This window comes from Phoca vitulina, unplaced genomic scaffold, assembly GCF_004348235.1.
Source record: "Phoca vitulina isolate PV1807 unplaced genomic scaffold, GSC_HSeal_1.0 scaffold13, whole genome shotgun sequence".
In the NCBI taxonomy this organism is placed as follows: Eukaryota; Metazoa; Chordata; class Mammalia; order Carnivora; family Phocidae; genus Phoca; species Phoca vitulina.
Window position 1 is genome coordinate 3,194,121 of NW_022589716.1, and position 23,141 is coordinate 3,217,261.

At 56.0% G+C, this 23,141-nt stretch overlaps 1 protein-coding gene and 1 non-coding gene across 6 annotated transcripts in view; both read left to right on the forward strand.

The window, feature by feature from the left end:
• CRTC1 (CREB regulated transcription coactivator 1) overlaps positions 1-23,141 on the forward strand; it is a 72,736-nt gene that overhangs the window by 29,788 nt on the left and 19,807 nt on the right. For 3 of the 5 annotated variants that reach the window (XM_032412448.1, XM_032412445.1, XM_032412447.1), the window contains exons 2-7: positions 13,121-13,237; positions 14,464-14,511; positions 16,057-16,194; positions 17,193-17,254; positions 19,212-19,306; positions 21,997-22,082. In XM_032412448.1, the coding sequence (XP_032268339.1) occupies positions 13,121-13,237; positions 14,464-14,511; positions 16,057-16,194; positions 17,193-17,254; positions 19,212-19,306; positions 21,997-22,082 (546 nt within the window). The remainder of the gene's footprint in view (positions 1-13,120; positions 13,238-14,463; positions 14,512-16,056; positions 16,195-17,192; positions 17,255-19,211; positions 19,307-21,996; positions 22,083-23,141) is intronic. The other 2 variants (XM_032412449.1, XM_032412446.1) reach the window with 1 other exon arrangement.
• On the forward strand, positions 22,293-22,396 carry LOC116637274. Its single transcript, XR_004300456.1, has one exon. It is a non-coding gene; the product is annotated as a U6 spliceosomal RNA (small nuclear RNA).

Consider the following 23,141-nt stretch of genomic DNA (forward strand, 5'->3'; position numbering starts at 1 on the left):
GGAGCCTTCCCCATTCTCACAGAACCCCTCACTGTCCAGATCATTGCACTGGCCTGTGTTTGGGTTTGTGTCAGCCTCTGGCCGGGAGGGGATAACATGGAGTGTTGGACCCTGCTTTGAGCTCAGGTGGTCTTGGTCACTCGTTATATGGTTCTCCACAGCCCTTCCTTTGTTCTGGAGAATTCCTCTCCTGTCCCAAGGGGCATTTATGGGGCTGCTGGCTACCCTGCTCCCCCGCCTTCCCCCTGCACACTCTGGTGTCCAGCCCCACTTGGGGACGTCCCTGGAAAGGGAGTGGCCCGGCCTTACCTCGGGTCTGCCTGAACCTTCAGGGATTGATCTCTGCAGGGGCTGCCTTCCCTCCTCTCCACTTCCTGCTTGGGGGTGCGTGTCCTCTGCTCTTCTCCGGAGTGGAGGCTCCACCCTGGCCTGGCCTGATCCTGCAGCACAGTGTAGCTCCTTGCTCTGATGACTGACCGTGCAGGAACATCTTTGTGCATAAATCTGCATTTTGGATGATCTCCCTCAGGAGAGCTTCCCAGAAGTGGAATTACTGGGTCAGAGGGCAGGAACGTTGTTCAGGTTCCTTACAGACCCTGCCAAATGACTCTCCAGACTGCCAGCCACCTGCCTGGCAGGGTCCCAGTTGCTTCCGCTGTGGCTGATGGGTGCTGGGTGGGTCCGTGTGCCACCCAGCTTTACCCTTCCGCTCTCAGCTGATCAGCGGAAGAAACGGAGGCCCAGGAGGGGAGGGCGCTGCCCGGGAGGCCCAAGGGCTGGCTGCAGGAGAAAGCCTGGGGCTTGAGCTTGAGGTGCTGCTGTCGTGGGAGGTTCCTGGCGTGGGGCCCACGGCGACGCAGGGTGGGGTGACTGTGATGGGTTGAAGAGTGTCCCCCGCCCCCAAATTTATGTCCAACCAGAACTTGTGAATGAGACGTTTTTGGAAATGAGGTCTTTCATATGTCATCAAGTCAGCGTGAGGTCGACCTGGAGTCGGGCGGGCCGGGCCCTCAATCCAGAGACTGGTGTCCTTACAAGAAGATAGCACAGAGACACACAGGCAGAAGGTCGTGTGAACATAGAGGTGGGGGTCGGACTGAGGCGTCTACAAGTCCAGGGACACTGTGGACTGCCGGCAGCCCCCAGAAGCCAGGAGAGAGGCCTGGAACAGATTTTCCATCAGAGCCTCCAGAAGGATCCAGCCCTGCCCACACCTTGATTTCAGTTGTCTGGCCTCTGGCGTGGTGAGGGAATACATTCCTGTTGTTAGAAGCCCTCTGGTGTGTGGTCCTCTGTCATGGCAGCCCCAGGAAACTCGGAGAGTGCTGGAGAGTGGGAGTGGACAGAGAGCCTCTGGGGCCAGGGTCCCTGCCCTTGGAGAAGCACCCCTCTCCCGGTGCCCTGCCACCCGCCCTCTCCCTCTTTCTGGCTTTCTTTGTTTTTGTTATGAGGCGAGGAACTTTATTAACCTTGTTCTGCACTTTATTCCCAGGCTTCTTCAGCTTAATTAGCTGTACAGAACGAGCGGTGGAGGAGCAAAACCCGGAAAGAGCTTCAGGGTCCAAGCGGTTTGGACTTAAAAATATCAGAGATCTAGATCTTATCAGCTCCCGAAAGCAAGTCACACTAGGACGTAGTCATAACCAGCAGCTCCAAGTGACTTGTTTAAGCCTGATCTTTAGAAGTGGACTTGATGCCGTTTGCCTTCTTCTTAAAGCCCCTCTGTCCGTGAGCCCTCCAGCCCTGTGGCCTCCCCAGAGCCTCTTGGTGGGCCAGGGCTGGGCAGCCCCTGTGGAGGCTGGCTGGGAGAGCTTCCAGAAGTCACAGGTGAAGCCAGCTGCTGCTGGCCCTATGGGCAGGGCCTTGATGTGTGCCCGGGGCCGGCCGTCTGTCTCAGGGGACCCTGGCCAACAGCGAACATGCTCAGCTGTGCTGTGGGAATCTGGCACTCAGACAGATGGGGGGTGAGGTGGCTCTCGGGTGCTGGTCATCCTGTCCCCGTGTGGGCCAATCGGCTTCCTCTCCCGTGGCCACCATGACGTGGAGCCAGGGGGAGCAGATAGGCGGAATGTAAAAAGCCATCTGAACAGTGCGGGGTCGTCCGTGGCCTCCAGCAGGTGAAGGTGGAAGGGGGCCTCTGTCTGATGATGGCTGTGCTGGCGGCACTGGGCTTTGCTTTGGGGCCTCGTGTGGACCCCACCAAGTATCGTCCCGTCTCCCGCTTGGGGCCCTCACGCCTGCCCCGGGCTTGCCTGGGCTTGTATAAGGCAGAGGTGGGTGAGTGAACACTAGATCCCCCTGGTCTGCTGTGCATAGCCCCCTGGGGGTCCAACAGTGATGTGCTGCGGCCCTGCAGTCAGTATGTGGGTCAGGGAATGGGGAGGGGGGTCATGCTGCCCAGGCCCCTATTCACTGGATCCCACCCCAGCCCTGTAGGATGTGGGGCCCACACACAGACCAAAGGGAGGCACGTGTAGCCGGGGCTGAGCTTTGTTTTCGGTGAGACCCCACATCCCTGTCGCTCCACCTAGTGCAGTCCCCAGGACCTGGGGGTGGGGTTGGCATGAGGTCATGGATGGGTGCTCCCATGACCTAACAGGGAGGCGTGTCTTGGGGATGGGCCCTTCTGTAGCTGCTAATGTGCCGAGACTCCCCTGCCTGGTGAGCCCACTGTGGTGTTACCAGCCCCTGAGTCACCATCCCTTGTGCTGCCCTGGTCTGGGCTCCAGAGTCGCCTGCCCTGCCCTTCTGCAGTGCCTGCCCATCAGAGCTGGCCTGGCCTTGTCCTTCCTCCCTCTCTCCCTGGGTCTTCACTTCTGCCCGTGCTGTTCCCTCTGCCCAGATCCTAACTAGCTCATTCTTTGAGGGTCCCCATGGTCGACTCTCCTGGACTGTTTAATTTTAGGGTCCCTCGTTGCCCTAAGCTTGGCTCTGAGTAGCCCTGCCTCCCCCTGGGCCCCCATGAACTCTGCTCTGCAGCAGTTTGTTTCCTGGGGCTGCCATAGCAAAGAACCGTAAACTGGGAGGCTTAAAATGACAGAAATTTATTCTCTCACAGTTCTGGAGACTAGAAGTCAGAGATCAAGGTGTGGGCAGCGTTGGATCCTTCTGGGGATCCTGAAGGGGAATCTGTCCCAGGCCCATCTCCCAGTTTCTGGTGGCTGCCAGCAACCCTTGGGGTTCCTTGGCTTGTGACTGCATCACCCTGATCTCTGCCTCCATCTGCACATGGCCTTTTTCCTGTCTCTGTGTCCTCTTCTTTTTTAAAGATTTTTTTTAAGATTTTATTCATTTATTTGACAGAGAGAGACACAGCGAGAGAGGGAACACAAGCAGGGGGAGTGGGAGAGGGAGAGGCAGGCTTCCTGCCGAGCAAGGAGCCTGATGCGGAGCTCGATCCCAGGACCCTGGAATCATGACCCGAGCCGAAGGCAGACGCCCAACGACTGAGCCACCCAGGCGCCCCTAAAGATTTTTTTTTAAGTCATCTCCACACCCAGTGTGGGGCTGGAACTCACCACCCCAAGATCAAGAGTCGCATGCTCTACCAGCTGAGCCAGGCAGGCACCCCTGTGTGTCCTCTTCTTATAAGGACACCAGGAATAGGATTTAGGGACCTCCTTAAAACCAGGATGATCTCATCTCAAGAATCTTTACTAATTACATTTGCAAGAACTCTATTTATTTCCAAACAAAGTCACGTTCTGAGGTTCCAGGTGGGTGTGAATTTTGGGGACCACTGATCAGCCCAGTGCAGGGGCTGAGCTGATCTACCTCAGGCTGTTCCTGCTTTGTCACACTCCCTTGCAGCTGCCTGAGCTGCTCTCCAGGTACACTCTCACCTGTGTGCCAGCCCATGACCCCAGTAAGTAGGCGCATCATTTTATATTTGGACAGTGGCATCCCTGATTCTCCACGCATCATGTCTCGGTAGCCTGGCAGCCCCGGGAGCATGCAGTGTTTGTCACCCTTACCTCACTGACTCTGGGGCTCTCTGGGGCCTGAGAAGGTCTCTCCTCGTAGGCCGCCGCACCCTGCACCCTGTGGGCTCCTGCTGGGACACTCCTGGGGTCCCTGGGTTTTGTCTGGGACTGGCTAGCTGTGGGTGTTCCCAGAGGACTCCGGCGGAGGTTTCCCATTCCAGATACAGCTCTCAGTGGTCACTTCCTGGAGGTAGGCACCGGTGCCTGAGGTGCCCACGGCGGCCTGGCAAGCAGGGCTGTAGCTGTTAGGGCAGGCCGGCCCACGGGGCAGACACCGGCAGGCAACATACCCGTGAGGGCGTGCTGTGCGCTGAATTGTGTCCCCCAGATTCATACGTGGAAGCCCTAATCACCAGTGTGATGGTATGTGGAGATGGGGTCTGTGAGGAGGAGGTGACTCAGGTGAATTGGGGTCATAAGGGTGGGGTCCTGATCTGATAGGACAGGCATCCTTATGAGAAGAGGAAGAGCGAGGAGAGGGCGTTCTCTCCACCCACACGCACCACCCGGAAAGGCCGCGTGAGGACACGGAGAAGGTGGCTTTCTGCAAGCCAGCAAGCGGGCTCTTACAGGGACAGTACCCTGGTCTCAAGACTTCCAGCTTCCGGAATTGGGAGAAATAAGCATCTGTTGTTCAAGCTGCCCCAGTCTGTGGTATTTTGTTACGGCGGCTGGAGTAATGCAGAGGGTTATTTTAGAAGTAGGGGGTCATGGAGAGAGCTTCTTGAAGAGGTGATACTGAGCTGAAACCTAAATGATGAGAAGGAGCTCCATGGAAGGTTCCAGAAAAGAGTGAGTTGGGTACAGGGGCCCAGAGGCAGAAAGAGCTAAAAGGGCCTTGTGGGCCTTGCTGGAGGAAGACCCTGGATTGTAGCTGAGGCCCCCTCCTGTTGCCGAGTGACCTCAGGGAAAGCCTGTTGTCCCTCAGTGTTTCAGTTCCCCCCCCTTGTAAAATGGAGGTGAAGCCATGTCTCCCCATCTCAGAGCTGCTGCAAGTCCCCACCCAGGTCTGGCTCGCAGCTGGCTGGCAGGGCCGGGGTCTCGTTCACAGGCAGAGAGGCCCCCGTGAGCCAGCTGTGCTATGCTCAGGCCCCGAGGGACCCTTCACACATCCCAGCCGGAACGTCTGTGCTCAACAGCCGCCACCAGCAAGGGAAACAAAACGTGCTCACAGAGGACCCTCTGATTCAGCCAGGGTTGGGAATTTGGCAGCGGCCGCAGAGCCTGATTAAAGGCATTCCGAGGCGCACTCGGTGTTTGTGTATCTGGTTCTGTATTTACACTTTGGGAACGAGTGAGGAGGCAGCTGGGGAGTGTCTCAGTTGGCCAGGGGGCCGGGGGCAGGGGTGACTCAGCCTGGAATCCACGCTCGGCCACACGCCTGTGACGCTTTCATTCATTCCCTCATTCATTCAGTATTCCGTCCCGCGCTACTCCAGCGTACCAGCACGCTTCCGCGGGGTCAGCCGGGCGCTCCTCCCTGCAGAGCCCTCTCGGGCCCGCCAGCCAGGTGGGGCTGGGGCAGCAACGGACTTAAGAATTAACTCACAGTGTACCAAAGACCGAACTCTAAGATCTAAATCTAGAAAGCTCCTGGAAGGAAGCATAAGTGTGAATCATCCTGGACTTAGATGAGGTGATGGGTTTTTATTTTTTTTATTTTTTTTAAAGATTTTATTTATTTATTTGTCAGAGAGAGAAAGAGCACACACAAGCAGGGGAAGCAGCAGGCAGAGGGAGAAGCAGGCTCCCCGCTGAGCAGGAAGCCCGATGCGGGGCTCGATCCCAGGACCATGACCTGAGCCGAAGGCAGACGCTCAACCGACTGAGCCACCCAGGCGCCCCAGAGGTGATGGGTTTTTCGATATGACAGTAAAACAATAAACAACAGGGGCACCTGGGTGGCTCAGTTGGTTAAGCGTCCAGCTCTTGATCTCAGCTCCGGTCTTGGTCTCAGGGTCGTGAGTTTGAGCCCTGCATTGGGTTCCACGCTGGGCAATTCATTCCCTCATTTACTCTTAGCCATTTACCCAGAGATTTGAAGACAGGGACCCAAACAGTTACCGGTACTTGCCTGTTCAGTCGCAGAAGCACTAGTTACAATGGCCAAAGGGTGGAGACACCCCAATGTTCATTAGCAGCCGAATTGGTAAACAAAATGTGGTCCATCCCTATAATGGAATATTACTCAGCCACAGAAAGGAGCGAATCCCTGGGATGCCTGGGTGGCTCAGTGGATTAAGCGTCTGCCTTCTGCTCAGGTCATGATCGCAGGGTCCTGGGATCAAGTCCCACATTGGGCTCCTTCCTCGGCAGGGAGCCTGCTTCTCCTCTGCCTGCCGCTCCCCGTGCTTGTGCGTGCTCTCTCTCTCTTGTACAAATAAATAAAATAAAATCTTTAGGGGCGCCTGGGTGGCTCAGTCGTTAAGCGTCTGCCTTTGGCTCAGGTCATGATCCCAGGGTCCTGAGATCAAGCCCTGCGTCGGGCTCCCTGCTCAGCGGGAGGCCTGCTTCTCCCTCTCCCACTCCCTCTGCTTGTGTTCCCTCTCTCGCTGTGTCTCTCTCTGTCAAATAAATAAAAAATAAATAAAATAAATAAAATAAAATCTTTAAAAAAAAAAAAAAGAGCGAATCCCTGATACATGCTGTAACATGGATAAACCTTAAAAACATGGTGCTGAGTGAGGAGTGCTTGGCTGGCTCCGTCGGTAGAGCATGTGAGTCTTGATCTTGGGGTTGTGAGTTCAAGTCCCACATTGGGCATGGAGATTACTTTTTAAAAAAGAACCAAAAAAGTCATTGTGCTGAGTGGAAGAAGCCAGTCATAAAAGACCACATGTTATGTGATTCCATTTAGGGTGAAATGTCCAGAACAGGCAAATCCATCAGACCAAAGGCAGGGTGGTGGTTGCCAGGGGGAGGGAGATGGAGAGTGACTGTGGGGATGGGGTCTCCTTTTGGGGTGATGGAAATATTCTGGACCTGGATGGAGGTGATGGTTGTATATAACGTGGCATATGTACTGTATGCCACTGAATTGTACATGCTAAAAGGGTTCATTTTATGTTATGTGACTCTTACTTCGATGAATAAATTGAGAAAGACCGAAAAAGCAGTCACGGACCTTCCTGGTGGGGCACGTGTGCGTGCACAGCTGTCTCCCCCAGAGCCCCAGGTTTCCGATCCTTTCCAGAGTATTCACTCTCTACCTTCCCTCTCATGGGTGGTTCTTTGCCTCTCTCTACTTGGGCAGCTGGCCATTCTCCCTTGGGCCTCATTTTACCTGAGGAGGTGAGGGGGGCAGGTAGTCCTGTGTGGTTGCGGGAGGAAAATTGTCCCTGCCTGGGACTCTGAGTGCATCCTACACTCACATGTTCATCCAGACAAAGGTTCCGCCTGTGGATGCCAAGCCACTCCATTGTGCCAGGGTCCTTGTGGGGCTGACAGTCTGGTGAGAGGAGATGGACCTCAGTCAGGTGGGTGTGGACAGTGAGCTGTGGAGGAGGTGATCCTGTGGAGGTGAGGGGCACAGTGTTGGGCTGACCCAGTGGAGGAGGTGGTGCCCGTGCGAACACCCCGAGGCAGTGCCCTGCTCTGGTGGTGGAGAGCAGAGGGCCAGACCATGCAGGCCTTTTTTGGTGTTGGGGGGGGGGGTGGTATTAGGGTCCACTCGGAGCACAGAGCTCCTCCCTGGCCCTCTGCAGCCTGGCCCCCACGCCTGCCTTGGCTTTGCAGAGGACAGAGCTCAGCCTTCAGCAGGTCTGCTCCCCTTAATCTCATTAGAAGGCCAGCCAGTTGCCATGGCAATTGCTGGGAGGGGTGAGGGGTGGGGGGGGAGCCAAGGCCAGCTTCATCTATAGAGTGAGGACTGGGAGGAGCTGGCAGGTAGGGGTGTCGCTGCATGCTGTGTGGGGTCCTGGAGGACTGGGGGCTGCCCTGGAGAACTATGTGTGTTTGTCACGCCAGGCCTTTCCAGGGCCGCCGGCCCCCATTCCCCAGCCTTGTGGCTTCCCCTCTGCCTGGCTGGTGGATACTGCCAGGGTGGAAGGGGGGCGGGGGTGTGTCCAGCAGGCCAGCAGAGGGTGTGGGCATGGACAAAGGTGGGGGATGTGCACTGTTCTGGGGGAAGGGAGGCAGTCCAGGCATGGGCTGTGTCAAGAAGTGGGGGTGGCCTCCCTGGAAACAAGGGTCCTTGGGCTGAGGCAGGACCCCAAGTGGCTTTTTACAGAGAGACTGTGTTGGGTCCCACCTTGACGGAGTCAGTGTGGTAGACTTGTCATCGGATCGGTGCTCTGACTGGAGGCTCCCAGAGGAACTGGTGTGCTCTCATCCACGATGCCACGTGGTCTCTGACACTGTGGCACCAGCTGCCTGCTGGTCTGCAGGGTCATGCAGGGGTCAAGTTCCAGAAGTGGAGTCCGTGCCCTGCTCGGCCACTTCTAAGCTGGGTGACCTTGGGCAGTTCCCTTACCTGGCCAGTCTTGCTTTTCCCATCTGGAAAGTGGTGTGTGCTGGTGCTCCCCTCAGAGGGCCTCTCTTGGGTTGACTTGTATCCCCCCAAAACCTGTGTCCATGTGTTTACCCCAGAATCTGGGAATGTGACTTTATTGGCAGGAGGGTCTTTGCAAATGTAATTAAGGGGCTCAAGATGAGATCATTCTTGATTAGGGTGGGCCCTGAATCCAGTGACAGGTATTATAAGAGAAAGGAGAGGGAGAATTGAGGCACATGCAGGGAAAGGCCATGAGGGGATGGAGGCGGAGGCTGAAGGGATGTGGCCACAAGCCCAGGAGCCCTGGAGCTGCCAGGAGCTGGGACAGACTCTCCCTCAGACCGTCAAGAAGGAACCAACCCAGCCCACACCTTCATTTTGAACTTCTGTCTCCTGAACCATGAGAGAGTAAATTCTTACTGTTTTAAGCCACCCTGTTTGTGGTCTTTTGTTACGGTAGCCCTGGGACACTGAAGGTAGGACTATTGTGGTAGCGTAAATGTGCTGGGAAGGGCTCTGTGCCCATGGCGGGGGCTCAGGGACACCTGGAGTGCCATCTGTAATGCTTGGCATGGGGAAACGTTGAGCGCAGGGTGGCCAAGGTCTGCGCTGAGCTTCGTGGCCATCGATCGTGGACGGCGTCAACCCTGAGATAACTCTGTCCCCTAGGGCCTGATGCTGCTTGCTTAGTCGGTTCAAATCTGAGAGCAAGAGGGTTTGAGAGGCATGGACTGGGAATATTGTTCTGGAAAGATCCGAGGCTGCAGCAGGCTGGTGGGAGGTAAGGCAGACACGTGATAGTACTTACTGGGGGTCCAGCATGACCACGCATGGTCCTGGCACCAGACACAGTGTGACCAGCAGACCGTGAGTCTTGGGTCCTAGCCATCTGGTGGGGACCAGATAGGAATGGTGGACAGGGTCCTGGAGCAAGGGTATTTCCAGTGCAGCAAACCTGATGAGGCACACTGGAGGCTTCACACAAGTGGGTCTGGATCGGCCAGGTGTGCCGCACCACCGCCACTTTCCTAATTTTGCCCCAGTAAGGCAGGAGGGTGGCTTTAGGGGAAGCTGGCTGAGGGGTGTTGGGGAACAGTGTACCATCTTTGCAGTTTTTCTGTAAATCTGAAACTTCTGTGATGAAAACTTTATTAAAAACAATACAAACCAAGCTAGAAGCTGATGTGATAGTGACTTGGAGGGGCTACTCCTTGGGTGGGGTGTCAAGGAGGCCCCTGTGGGATGGGCGTGGAAGGGGGGCTGTCACAGGCCAAGGCCCTGGAGGTGCATAAAGTTAGGGTGCTTTGGGGCCAAGGAGTGGGGAGAGCGGAAGATAGGGAGGTTATGGCAAAAGCATGGGTAATGGGGCACCCACCCACCCTCAGCCCAGGCCCTCTGAATCTGGCGTGGGGTCCACTCTCACAGTTGGGAGGCCGGGACTCCTACTCCGGGATATCCAACCACAGGCCACAAGCAAGGGGGCGCCCTGAGAGATGCAGGTCTCCTATTAGAGCATGTGGCCTCCAGCACCTGATGGCCTTGTCTGGGCCTCTTTGCACTGCCCTTTCCAACAGCCATGAGGATGGGATGGGGGTGGGGGGAAGCATCCAAGCCCTGTTTTGACTTTGAGCCTCTAATTGTGTTGGAAGCTATGTTGGCCTTCAGAAAGGCACTTGTGTGGCCTCCAGATGGGCCTGTCACCTGGCTTGTGAAAGTCGGCCCTTGAGAGCAGGAATAGCGGTGTTCATTCATTAACTCACTCATGTGTTCATACATGTATTTGTTCCATGAGCAGATGCTGCTGAGTGACAGCCCTGGCTTGGATGCTGGGTTTGCGGAGCTCTATTGGTGAGGTTAGGGACAAGTGCCGTCATGGGGGGCACAGAGTGAGGACTGCCGGGTGGAAGGATGCACGAGGGGCTGTGACTTGGCAATAGGAAGAGGCTTGAGTTTCAACATTCAGCAGCTTATCAGGTTCTGCCTGGTGGTGTCACTCTGCTGTCCTTTCTTCCCGTGGGCCCTCTGAGCAGCAGGTTCTTGGGCAGGGCCCCACTTCTCACCTCGGTACCCTGCTCCTGGGGATTCCTGACAAGACCTTGGATGGCAGTCAGCTCCTGCAAAGTTAGGGGGTCCCCAACACCATACTCAGATCAGCAGGTCACTTGAGAGACACAGGACTCACTGGAAGCTGTTACACTCACAGTTAGGGTTTATGACAAGCGAAAGGACACAGGTTACGGTCGGCAAAGGGAAGGGGTGTCTGGGGTGGAGACACCCAGGGCGTTCTGTGCATGGAACTTCTGGGTGTCCCCTGTCTGTGGAGTCTTGTGGACAGCTTTCACTTCTCCTGGCAGCAGTGTGTGACAACACGCATGGTGTACTACCGTCCAGGGATGCTCCCTGAGCCTCGGTGTCCAGGGTTTTTACTGGGGCTCACTCACACGGACCCGGCGGACTGCCACACGGGTGATCTCCGTCTCTAGCCCCTGCAGGGGGCGAGCTGATTCCACGTGGCCTAAGACTCCCTACCCTAAATCACACCCTTGGCATAGACCACCCAGTGTGGCCCAAGATCCCAGGCAAACAAAGATAGTCTTGTCAGGCAGAATATTCAGAGGGCTTCCACCTCTCAGGAGCTGGGGACAGAGGCCAGACTTCTCTAGGCCAGGTGGACACTTTCCTGTGCTGCCAGTATGCAACCAGGGACAGGCACAGGGTCCCCCAAAAGAAGTGCAGGGCCCCACACACCTTCCACTGCAAACCTAGAGGCTGTCCTCCGAAGCCTGACAGTCCTGTAGCAGAGTGGGGAGGTGGGCGGGAGGCCGTTGCTAGAAAGAAATGCTCAGACAGAGGTGGGGCCTGGGAGGGTTGGTGTCATGGCAGTGTGCGAGCATGAGCATCTTCTCAGTCCCCGGTGCTGTAGATCGTCCCCAACACCAGGCTCTTTCTGGCCTGGAACATGGAGGCTTTGTGGAGTGCTTGGACAGGATGCTCGGGCTCCCTGAGCTGACAGTTCAGCCTGTGGTGTAAGCACTTTCTGTGTCACATGGCAGGCATTCCCACCTACTCCTGGACAAATGGGAGGGGGAAACCGAGGCCACGAAGTGGGGGGCCACATGGTTCTTGAGAGTTGGATGCAATGTAGGCTTCTGCCACAAGGAAGCCTGTGGGTGTCTTGGGTCTGAGGTGACTTGTGCCCAGGCAGGGGTGGGGGCCCCACCCTGCTTGGTCTCCCCCTTCCCCTGGCCGGAGGCTGACCTGTTTCATCTAGCATGACTGTAGCGTGGGAGGGACACAGTGGGGTGTTCCCAGTGAGGTCTCCAGCCATTGGAGACAGATCCTGGGCGGGCCCCACAGACCCCAAGAACCACCCGGAAAGGATGGAACAAGGTCAGTCTCCCTCCTGACTCCACCACAGCTCGCAGGAAACAGCTGTTTACCTGGGTGAGGTGCTCTGCTGGGCGGGCAGCCAGTTCCTGAGCCTCACTTCCCCCTCCAGGATCCAAGGCCCCCCAGGAAGCAGGGGCCGGTGTGGGAGAGCGGGGCGGCGCGGGCAGCCAGCTCACGGAGCGCTGCCAGGAGCTGTTTGTGAGGGAACGTGAGCCGGCCTTGTTGTGTACACAGTGTCGACCCTAGCAACCACCCCAGCCCGGGCCAGAGCGGACGCCCATCCTCCCTGAATGCCCGGCCACCACCCCTCGGACACGACGCCTGCCTCCAAAGGGGAGTGGGACAGGCGTCGTGGACCTTCAGCCCTGAGGGCTACAAGTGGCGCTGACCATGCCAGGGACATCTGCTGTTGGTCCCAGGAAAGTGGAATCAGTTATTCAAGGGAGAGGAGGCCAGGTCCCAGCCTCACCTCGAGGCAGCCTTGGCCAGTCAGGGAGCTGGGCTCCTGGGTCTGAGGTGTGGCCCAGTGGGACAAATCCCCATGTGAGTGACGGGTGGAGGTCTGTGCAGGCATTCGGCCATCCCAGATGAAGGCCCTCCACTGGGCGCAGCTCCAGGGAGGCCAGCAAGAGAGGCAGAAGGAGGCTGGGGGCTTGGGCAGGCCCCCTTAGCACTCAGACAGGGTCTGGCCAACCCACTTGCCCTGTGTGTGCTGCCGGAGGGATCACACATCACGCTCTTTGAAAGTCAGCACTGTGCTTCTCAGACGGTCCCTCGGCTTCAGGCCATTGGAAAGACAATTTCTCCTGTGTCCGGGCGTCCATTCACAGCCTCTGGCCTGTGCCCCGGGAACGCAGTCTTTGGCTGTGATAAGAAATGGCTCCCCTGGGTGGGTGAGGGGCCTCCTCCACGGGCTCTAGGCTCCGCGTCTGCCCGATGCTCTGTTGCTCATTCACAAACCATGCAAGTGAAGCAGCAAGGCTCCCCCAGGTTCACGGAGGCAGTTCCCCACAGGGCCCGCTGCCCTGCCTAGGGAGAGCTGCCTGGGGCACCTTGGCTTTCTGATTCTGCTGTTTTGGGTGGAGAGACACCTGGCTCCTTTGAGTATCTGAGTCACAGGGTCCCATATTCTCCGTAACTGGTGCCCTTGACCCCATCGCTTGGTTCCTTTCTGGGAGCCCCCCGGGGTGGCACTGTTCATGATGTGCTAGGGAAGTTGTCGGGCCTGCACTGCAGCTGCTGGCTTCTCTTGCAGCTCCAGCTCCAGAAGTCTCAGTACCTGCAGCTGGGCCCAAGCCGTGGCCAGTACTACGGTGGGTCCCTGCCCAACGTGAACCAGATCGGGAGTGGCACCGTGGATCTGCCCTTCCAGGTGAGCCCCCGCCCCCCCCCAACAGCCTCCCACCTGGTGCACGTCATATCCGGGCCCCACCCTGGCCACAGAGCGAGCACGCGTGTGTGTTGGCCACTGCGGATAGCTGGGGTCACCAGATAGTTGCGGCAGCCCGCCTCCCCCCGCCCCCACCTACTCTTTTCCTGTCCCTGGGAAGGCTTGGCCAGGCCTTGCCTGGATCCCCCTGCCTGTCCCCTGTCAGCAGAGCCCACAGTGAGGCTGTGGTCTGGCCAAGAGCATTTCGGCAGCCGCTACACCTGTTGGCCGGCTGTGCGGCATTGGGAACCGCTCGGGGCCTCTGGGGCTTGGCTCCATCCTGCCTCACTAATCCGCAAGCCCAGCAATTCTCAGAAGGAGGCCCTGTGGCCTGACCCCACTTGTCTGCAAACGTTTCTTGGCAGAGACGCACACAGCGCGGCTCCCGCAGGCCACACGGCCGCCATGCACGTCCTTATCATAAATAATGAGAGATAAGGCCCACCGCCTGGGTGCCGGGCTGGCCTCTTACCCCAGGCTGTGCCCTGACCCTGGTCTGCAGGTGGAAGCAGGGGTGAGGTGGGCCTGGGAGTGGGACCGGGCGCTGGGGCCACCCCCAGCTTGTCTGGCCTCTGTAGGGACAGGTCCACCAGACGGCCACACACCCGCCCCTTTTCTGGGACAGGGCCTCAGAAACAACCACGTCTGTCCATGTGTTGACAGGCCAGGTGGAGCCAGGCCCGTCCTGCATGGAGTTCAGTCCCCCACCAACCCGAGTCACTCCTCAGCTCCTCCTCCTCCCACACTACTGCTGGAATGCAGGAGGGCACTGGCCTGGGGTCCCCTAGGCTGGCTCAGGGTCCACCTGGCTCAGCTCCACATCCCCTGGGCTCCTTGGAGCATGGCCCTCCTCAGATGGCCTCTTTGCTGGAGCAGACACATGGGGCTGTTGCGCCGATCCTGAATGTGCTCCAAGACCCTGACCTCTTTGTCAAGGCCCATCCTAGTTTGAGTTTTCTCCCCTCCTCCTGCCTCTCCCCTTCCTCTGTTTCCCCTATCCCCTTCTCCCTCAAAGGGAGCATCTCTCTGGGCAGCCCCCCGGTATGGCCCTGGCTAGGGCTGGCGTAGAGCCTCCTCGGGCCAAGGGTATCCTGGGACCTGTTGGGCATCCCGCTGGGGGGCCGGATGAGGCAGGAGTGTCTCAAAGTATCGGTTCTTTGCATTTTCAGCCCAGCGGATATCTGGGGGAGGCCCTGGCAGCGGCTCCTGTCTCTCTGGTAAATGAGCCCCTGGGCTGAGGCCTCGGCGTCCCTGGCACGTGCGCGGGTGCTGGGTATCCCTGCGTGGTCGCCCTAGTGGCCTGGCGGGAAGTGTCCTGTCTGCCAAACGGAAGTGGATCCACTCTGCGCCTCCCCCTGCCCTGTGTGGGGAAGTGCGTCTAGTTGCGTCAAGAGGCCCCCACCTGGGGGATCCGAGCATGGGCATCAATGCTGCATGGTTCGTTCCTGTGACACATGCACATGTATGTGTGTGTGGATCCCAGGTACAGCCTGGTGAACCGGGCTGTGGCCGGGCCCGAGCTTCTCTCTGCCTCTGGCTCCGCTTCAGCTGCCTTGGTTCCCCCCACCCCCACCCCCCGGCCTTCTAAGCATCTCTGGGAGATGAACAGCCCCTGCCCTCTGGTGTTTGTGCCTGGATGGCAAGGTTCCCACCTTCCCTCAGTCACTGAAGTCTCCAGGCCCAAGGCCTTTTGGGGGCAGAAGTGCAGAAAGACCCAAGCTGGCAGGATTCTGTCTGGGCCAGAGAGAAACAGGGGGCCCCAGACTCCAGGGAGATCGGTCAGCCCTGAACACTGGCCCAGGCGTTCGGACGGGTAGGGAAGAGCAGTGATTCCAGCCAGTGGCAGTCTTCCGGAAGGAAATTGCTTTTGCCTGGCTGCCCAGAGAAGACAGAAGGGCCCACGGGCCAGATGGTGGGGCGGGGGGACTGGCTGCCTCCAGAGCTGGCTAAGGTTGCCAGTCTCGCCCCAGTCAGATGGCGAGGGGCCCCATGGCACCAGGGTAGGCAGGGAGCAGGCTCCCAGGGGCCCCAGGGGCATGGAGCTGGGAGAGGGAGCAAGGTCTGGCTGGAGGCCTCGTGCCAGCCCCAGGTGCTGGAAGGAAGCCCCTTCCAGCCAAGCCGTGGGCCAGGGCTCCGGAAAGTGCTTGCACTTGGCTCCAGTGGTGAAGGGATGAGGTGGTGGGGGAGGGCGTGGGGGGCTCATCTCAATCAAGCCCGGCCAGGGCTCAATAAGGAGCCTCTGGGGAGCCAGCACTTGGCCAGGTGGGCCCCTTGACGTCCTCGGCTGGAAGCCCTGGGGGCTGTCTTTTGGCAGGCCCCTCCAGGGATGACGTGGGTGGGGAGAGGAGGCCAGCCAGGCCCAGGGAGAGAAGGCGGAGGCCTGTTTGCACCTGGTGAGGCTGGGGGGCGCTTGGGCCGTCTGCACCCCTGGCACCCCAGCCGGCACCGGGCCCCGAGCTTGTGCTGCGCTGCCTGGCCCGTGCATGCCAGCCGCACTGCACGCCTGCCGCCCGGCACCCAGGATCCCCAGCTCGCCCCTACCCTGGCAGTGCTCAGAGGCTGGGGGGCCCTGGCTGCAGGAGGAAGCCCGTCTGGGCTGCAGAGTGGGGACAAAGGGTGTCTCAGGAGTGGGTGGGTGGGCCCTGAGGTCAGATCCTGGGGGCAGAGCTGCATTGGATCTCAGGCCACGGCTGATAACTGTTTGGGTTTCTCTCTCTTTTCTGGTCTCCTTCTCCCCCCCCCATTCCCCCCCCCCCGCCCAGACACCCTTCCAGTCCTCGGGCCTGGACACCAGCCGAACCACCCGGCACCACGGGCTGGTGGACAGAGTATACCGAGAGCGTGGCCGGCTGGGCTCCCCACATCGCCGGCCCTTGTCAGTGGACAAACACGGACGGCAGATATCTTTTACCCGGAGGACGGAGGGGGGCTGTTGGTGACTGCAGGACCCGGAGTCTAGGTGACTGAGCTGCCAGCTCTGGAGCTGGAATAGGGGTTGCCCCAGCCCTCCAGCGCTCCCGGGCCAGCACTGAGGGAGGGCACAGCTGCAGGGCAACCCTGGCAGAGGCAATGTGGCTAGCCGAAGAGCCTTATGCTAGGGCAGGGGCACATGGGGACAGAGGCCCCGGGCTGCTGGAGCATGCAGCCTGCGGGGAGGGTTGGGGAAGGTAAGGTCGGACCCACACTGTGTTGGACGCCTGGTGGCAGTGGAACCCAGAAAGGCTTGTGAGCACGGTGTCCACGTGTTGGGGCCATGCAGAGGGCAGCCCAGCCCAGGCAGCCGGGCCGAGGGGGGTCTGAGCCAGACCCAGACAGATCCAAGGGAGGCTCCATTTGAAGACACAGAATTCTCCTCTGCACCTTGGCCAAGCAGAGATCGTCGGGAGTTTCTCCCCCGCCCCCAACACTTGGCCGCCTCTTGGTGCTTGGCCAGCCAGCCCCCCCCATCACCAGATTCTGAGTGGCTGCTCTTGGGACCCCCCAGCATTCGAGAACAGAGAAGCCTGTTATTTCCCACTTCTCATTCCCATGGCTGGGGCAGCCCAACCAGCTGGGCCCCGGATAGAGCCCTCGGGCCCCGGGAGCCGCCCTGTCGGCCTAGAATTAAGAGTCAAGACCCAGGTCAGCTGAACGAGACTCCCCACTGCCCCCCATGGGCCCCAGTTTCACAGCCGAGGCCCCTCTTGGAAGGGGCGCAGCCCGCACGTGTGCTTGCAGGGGGTGAGTGCTGAGTGCTAGGTGGACAGGCCGAACCCCGGGGGCTGCTTGCAGCCAGGCAGGAAAGGCCCCCGCCCTGCGGCCCCAGCTGTTTGCAGGCTCCCAGCAGCCTGGCCACAAGGTTCCTGGGGCTCAGGGTGGGGCCTGAGCCAACAGTGCTGTCCCCTTAACTCACACTCAAGCGGACAGCTGCCCGTACGGTACCGTGTACCTCTCGCCGCCCGCGGACACCAGCTGGAGAAGGTCAGTGACCCAGAACCGGCCCTCAGCCCTCTTGTTGGAAACAAAAACAAACTTACATCATGCTTATGCTTGGAAAACCAATATGCAGTCACTTTAAAATGACAAAACTAAGAAGTATCCAGAAGTTTCTAGAAATCATCTCTAGCCGTGTAACGCCAAGGTCATAGCTTTGGAGTCTTCCAGGGATTTTTTTTTTCTCCTTCCATGACTTTTTTTTTTCTTCTTTTATAGACAGAGTTGGGTTTAGGTTGGATATTCAGTATTGTAACTTGCCTTTTTTCTTTTTTTTTTTTTTTTAAAGATTTTATTTATTTATTTATTTGACAGAGAGAGACACAGCGAGAGAGGGAACACAAGCAGGGGGAGTGGGAGAGGGAGAAGCAGGCCTCCCGCGGAGCAGGGAGCCCAATGCGGGGCTCGATCCCAGGACCCTGGGACCATGACCTGAGCCAAAGGCAGACGCTTCACGGCTGAGTCACCCAGGCGCCCCTTGCCTTTTTTCATTTAATGCTATATTATGAATGGTTTCTCACATTGCTGAACAGTCACAGAAGATGTAGTTATAAAAGTATTATACATTTATTACCAGAAGATTAGGAATACACAAGTGTACCTAGAAGATGAAAAAAAAATCAATAATGCCATCATCTACAGAGGTCTAGAATAACAATGTAGTTGATACTAATACCTACAGCAAATAACAGGATGGTTGTGCACCAGTGTGAATATACTTATACCATGGAAATGTATACTTAAAAATGGTTAAAATGGTAAACTTTATGTTACATCTGTTTTACCATACGTAAAAAAATATAGGTGACTTCACCAAAGACCGAAAGTAAGTTGTAAAAAAAAACCCCATATGTATGAAATATAATATGTCATGTAATGTATCATTCAATAATGTAATTAAGCTCCTACTGAGCATGTATTATATATCAGGCTCAATTTCAACCATCATATTCATTAACTGATATAAAATGTACAGAGTGTTGTGGAGTAGGTGCTTTTATTCTCCACATTTTAGATATAAGGAAAGTGAGCACAGAGAGGTCAGAAGACTTGCTCAGGGACGCACATCTGATGGGGGGGCCAGGATCCGGACCAGCTTCTCACTGCTCCTATGGCCCCAGGGTCAGAGACTCAGCTGACCCAATCCCTTGTAACCTGCTCGTCTCCTTCAACTAAGTTTCCTCCCTGTCACTCTCAGTGGCTAGGATGTCCCTTTTGGATTCATGCTGCTCTTGCTTTCATCCCCAGATTGCCAGCCATGTGGCTTGGACCTGCCCAGCTCCCCTGGGTGCCCACAGTTTCCTGGGTACCCAAGGGGCTCTTCTGGGGACCATCCCTCCAGGCACCTGCAGCTGGGAGTACATTGAGTTACTCCATCCCTGGTGCAGAAGGCAGAGCTCCTGGCAGCTTTCAAGGGGCTGCATTCTTTCTGGGTTGTTCTTCGAGCCTCCTATTACTGCCTCTCCTTTTTGCTCATTACACCTGGTTTGCAGCTGAGCACCCTGGGGTGGCATGGTTGCCCATTGGTGTTTGTCACCAGAAGGGGACCCAGCGATGGGCTGGGACTTGTACTCCCAAGGCTGGGCCACCGTGGGACCGTGGGGCCATCTCTCCAGAGAGTTTCCGCAGAAAGGCACCATCCTTTCCCCCAAAGCTGAGAAGCCCACAGACAGGGTGGGAGTGGGGAGGGGCTGGCTAGGAGTGGAGGGACATCTCTGCTACAGCAGCTTTTTGTCTTCCGCGGGCTTTGCAGATGAAACTCATGGTCACTCTGGTGGTTCTTTTGAGAACAGTGTCCTTGGGGTTTTATGCAGATCTAACAGCTCGCAAGTATGACCCACTATTCCCACCCTGTCCCATTGAGCATCTCCTGGATAGAGTGGGGCCAGGACTATCCCATTGTCCCCGCTGGGGCCTAGGTTCACTGTCTCTCTCCTCTCCTCAGGACCAATTCTGACTCTGCCCTGCACCAGAGCACAATGACACCCACCCAACCAGAGCCCTTCACAGGCGGGTCCCAGGATGCACACCAGAAAAGAGGTACTGGCAGGGCACGTGGGCTTCTTTCCTCAGGTCACACGAGTCCAGTGGGTGGCCCCTGTGCTCCCAGAGGTCACAAACTCATAGGTGGACAGACCTGCAAAGGAAGAGTCAGTGGGTGCTATGGGACAAGGGGAGAGGCTTGAACATGTTCAGAAATGGTGCTGCTTGAGTTTTTTTTTTTCTTTTTAAAGATTTTATTCATTTTCTTGTCAGAGAGAGTACAAGTAGGGGGAGTGGCAGGCAGAGCAGGTAGAGGGAGAAGCAGACTCCCCCACCAAGCAAGGAGCCCGATGTGGGACTCAGTCCCAGGACCCCAGGATCATGACCTGAGCCGAAGGCAGACGCTTAACTGACTGAACCACCCAGGCGTCCCTTGAGTTGGGTTTTGAAGAGTGCATAGGAGTTTTCTGGGCAGAGAAAACCGCCCCTGCAAAGACACATTGGCTTCCATTCATGGATTCAGGGCATGGCCACACAGTATGCGGGCCTTGCCAGTTCTTACAGTTGTAGGGGGCAGCCAGCCCAAGCAAAAGGAGGCATTTATCAGCTCATGACCAAGCAGTCTAGAGCTAGATGTTCAGCTTTAGGTGTGGCTCAATTCAGGGCTTCATGCTGGACCGTTTCCTGGCTCTGCAGCTCAGAACCCTCATGGTTCACAGTCCCTGGACCCATTCTGCCTACTGTGGGTGGAAATGGGGCCAGTTCTTTCCCACCTCTTTCCTAATCTCCTCTCTGACTGGGCTCTGCATGCACCCCTGCAGTAGCTAGGGCAGATCTGTGCCCAGGCCCCCAGCCTCTCCCCAGAGCTGGGCACAGGGGCAGTATCCCTGGGCCTTGTGGGAGGGTAGATGCCATCTTAAAAAGTGGGGCAGCATCACCCAGAAAGGGGAGCACAGTGCTGTGAGGCTGTGGGAAACCCCACCCAGGCTTGATCTGCCCAGAGACGCAGAAACCAGAGAATTCATCACATACAGTTAAGGTCCGAACACTTACAGTTTTTTGGGTAGCATTGCACTGTGTGAACATGTAAACATACCAGGGAGATTCTGCTGGTAGAATAAGGATTATCAACCAGAACTTCACCCCTTGGGTGGGGGCTGTGCACATGCCATCTTCCCGGGATCCCTGCTCATCAGACAGTGAAGGTGAGATTGCAGAAGGAACTGTCTCCATAATAAAAGTGAGGATTCCAAATGCTCCGGGGGTGAAGAGGACACAGGGCACCTGGTGCTTCCCTCCTGTTCCCAATATTGGGAACCATTCTGAGGGGGCTGTCTCCTTGGTGGGTTCCCCAGGAAAGTGGGACTTTCAAGGTAGGCTTTCCAAGGCAAGCATCATTATCCCTCGGGACTCTGTGACCATGAAAGGGAGCTGCAACCCAGGGGCCCTTGGCAGCTCAGAGTCCAGTTGTCCTCGGGGTGGAGAGAGGGGAGACCTGTCACCTGCCCCTGTTTCTCTAGGAGGGACCCAAGCAGTGACAGGGTGGGGGGTTAGCCTGGCTGCCCTCCCACCCACCACAGCTGGTCTCTCTGGGTTTTAAGAAGGAGTTGTTGACCCATCTGTGTTCAGTATGGCTCTATTGCAAGTGAAAGACTGAACCTTCAAGATGCATAAAGAAACCGGGTCTCATAAAGATAATGTTTAATCTCACCTTAACCAAAAGGTCCAAAGAAAGGGGCCTTCAGGCACAGCTGGTTCCAGGGCCTTAAAGGATGCTCGTCCAGTCCCTCAGACCTTCCTTCCCCTCCTCTCCTCCTGTGGGGCTGGCTGACATTGCAACTAATTCATATGCCACAGCTACAATGAGTAGATAACCAACCCCTGGCTGACATTGAGCATCATGGGCTAGGAGGCAGATGACCACAAGGTGGCAGGTGGGGCAAGGAGGCCAGGAGAATTTCTCTGCTGACCTCCAAGGCCTGAGTCGGTCCCATGGGAGGCAGAATTAATACATGTCCTCAGCTCCAGAGCTCCCATTTTCATTTCTTTTTAAGTCACAGGGTCTCTGGCTTATTTATTTATTTATTTTTAGATTTACCTATTTATTTGAGAGAGAGAGCATGCTCATGCTTAAGCATGGGGAGGGGCAGAAGGAGAGGGAGAAAGAGAATCCCAAGCAGACTCCCCACTGAGTACGGAGCCCGACGTGGGGCTCGAGCCCACGACCCTGAGATCCTGACCTGAGCCAAAACTAAGAGTTGGACCCTCAACCGACTGAGCCAACCAGGCGCCCCCACTTACTTACTTTTTTTTGTTTGTTTTTTGGGTTTTTTTTTTTTTAAAGATTTTATTTATTTATTTGACAGAGACACAGCAAGAGAGGGAACACAAGCAGAGGGAATGGGAGAGGGAGAAGCAGGCTTCCCGCCGAGCAAGGAGCCCGATGCGGGGCTCGATCCCAGGACCCTGGGATCATGACCTGAGCCGAAGGCAGGCGCTTAACGACTGAGCCACCCAGGCGCCCCTTACTTTTTTTTAAGTTTTTTGTTTTATTTTGTTTTGCTCTGAATGAAACCCTTTGTTGTACTTGAGTGCAACCCCCAGAAGTTGCTGTTGGGGCAGTTACACCTGTGTCATGGTCATGACTGTGTATGTTGGGGAAACTCCCCCCTTGGTGCCACATAGCTTCAGAGTGAAAAGGTTCTGATTCATCCTTCTCTCCCCCACCCCACCCCACCCCACCCCAGTCTTACTACTAACAGTTCCAGGAATGGAGGAAACCACATCGGAGACAGATAAGAATCTTTCTAAGCAAGCATGGGACACCAAGAAGGTAAGAGAGTCTTAAGGGCTTTCAGAAACAATTTTCCTTCTTGATCTTTTCTTCAAGCATAGCCTGGTCCAAGATGGAGAAATAGTCTATCGGGGGAGTCTTGCCTTCCCTCAAGGGTGACCCTCACTCAGATTTGATTAGTCGTATAGGCCTCTTTAACATGAACGGCAGGCCTGTTACGCTGGCAGAAGCCATGAGAAATGAAAATCCATGTTTGCCGTGGCAGCACGTGTACTAAAAGTACAATGGTACAGAGCTCAGCGTGGCCACTGCCCAAGAATGACACGCAAATCCATGAAGCGCTCCAGATTTTTATGTATGGTATTGGCTGGGAACTAGATTTACTGTGGTGATCAGTTCATAGTATATACAGATATCGAATCATTATGTAACCCGAAACTAATACAATATTATAGGTCCGTTATAGCTCAAAAAAAAAAAAAAAAAAAGTTGAAGCTATGGAGGTTAAGTGATTTGTCCAAGGCTGTGAAGATACTCAGGGTTTAGAACCTATACCTCCTACTTCTTAGCCTCTGATCTTCCTACTAACCCATAGTTTTGGGTAGTCGTTAATGTTTATGAATGTTGACAGTCATCCTTAAACTTTCATTCATCTGCACAAATAACTACAACGTTTATTAGACTACAAAGTTTACTTGGAATTTCCAATTCAGTTGGAATTTCTGTATTATTTCCAGGTCCAGAAACAAATTTCTCAAGTTCAATCTATAAAATGTCTAGTGGTAAGATAGAATTTGAGCCATGAATACAGATTTCAGAGAATTTGCATAGAACAAAATGCACTTAACACCAAAGCTATTTTGAATATTAAAAAAAAAACACTAAAACCCATTACTGGTCAAGTTGTGGTGAAAGGGGCAGCAACATGAATTGCTCATCCCCTCCAGGAAATCGTAGGGAGGTGACAAATGAGCAAACACTAATGTGTTCCTCAAAGGTGTGTGTTCAGAGCTTTTGAAACCAACTGGAAACAACCTGAATGTTTGACAGTAGGGCATTTATAAGAAAATTATCCTCAGTCCCCGGAAAGTTCCATAT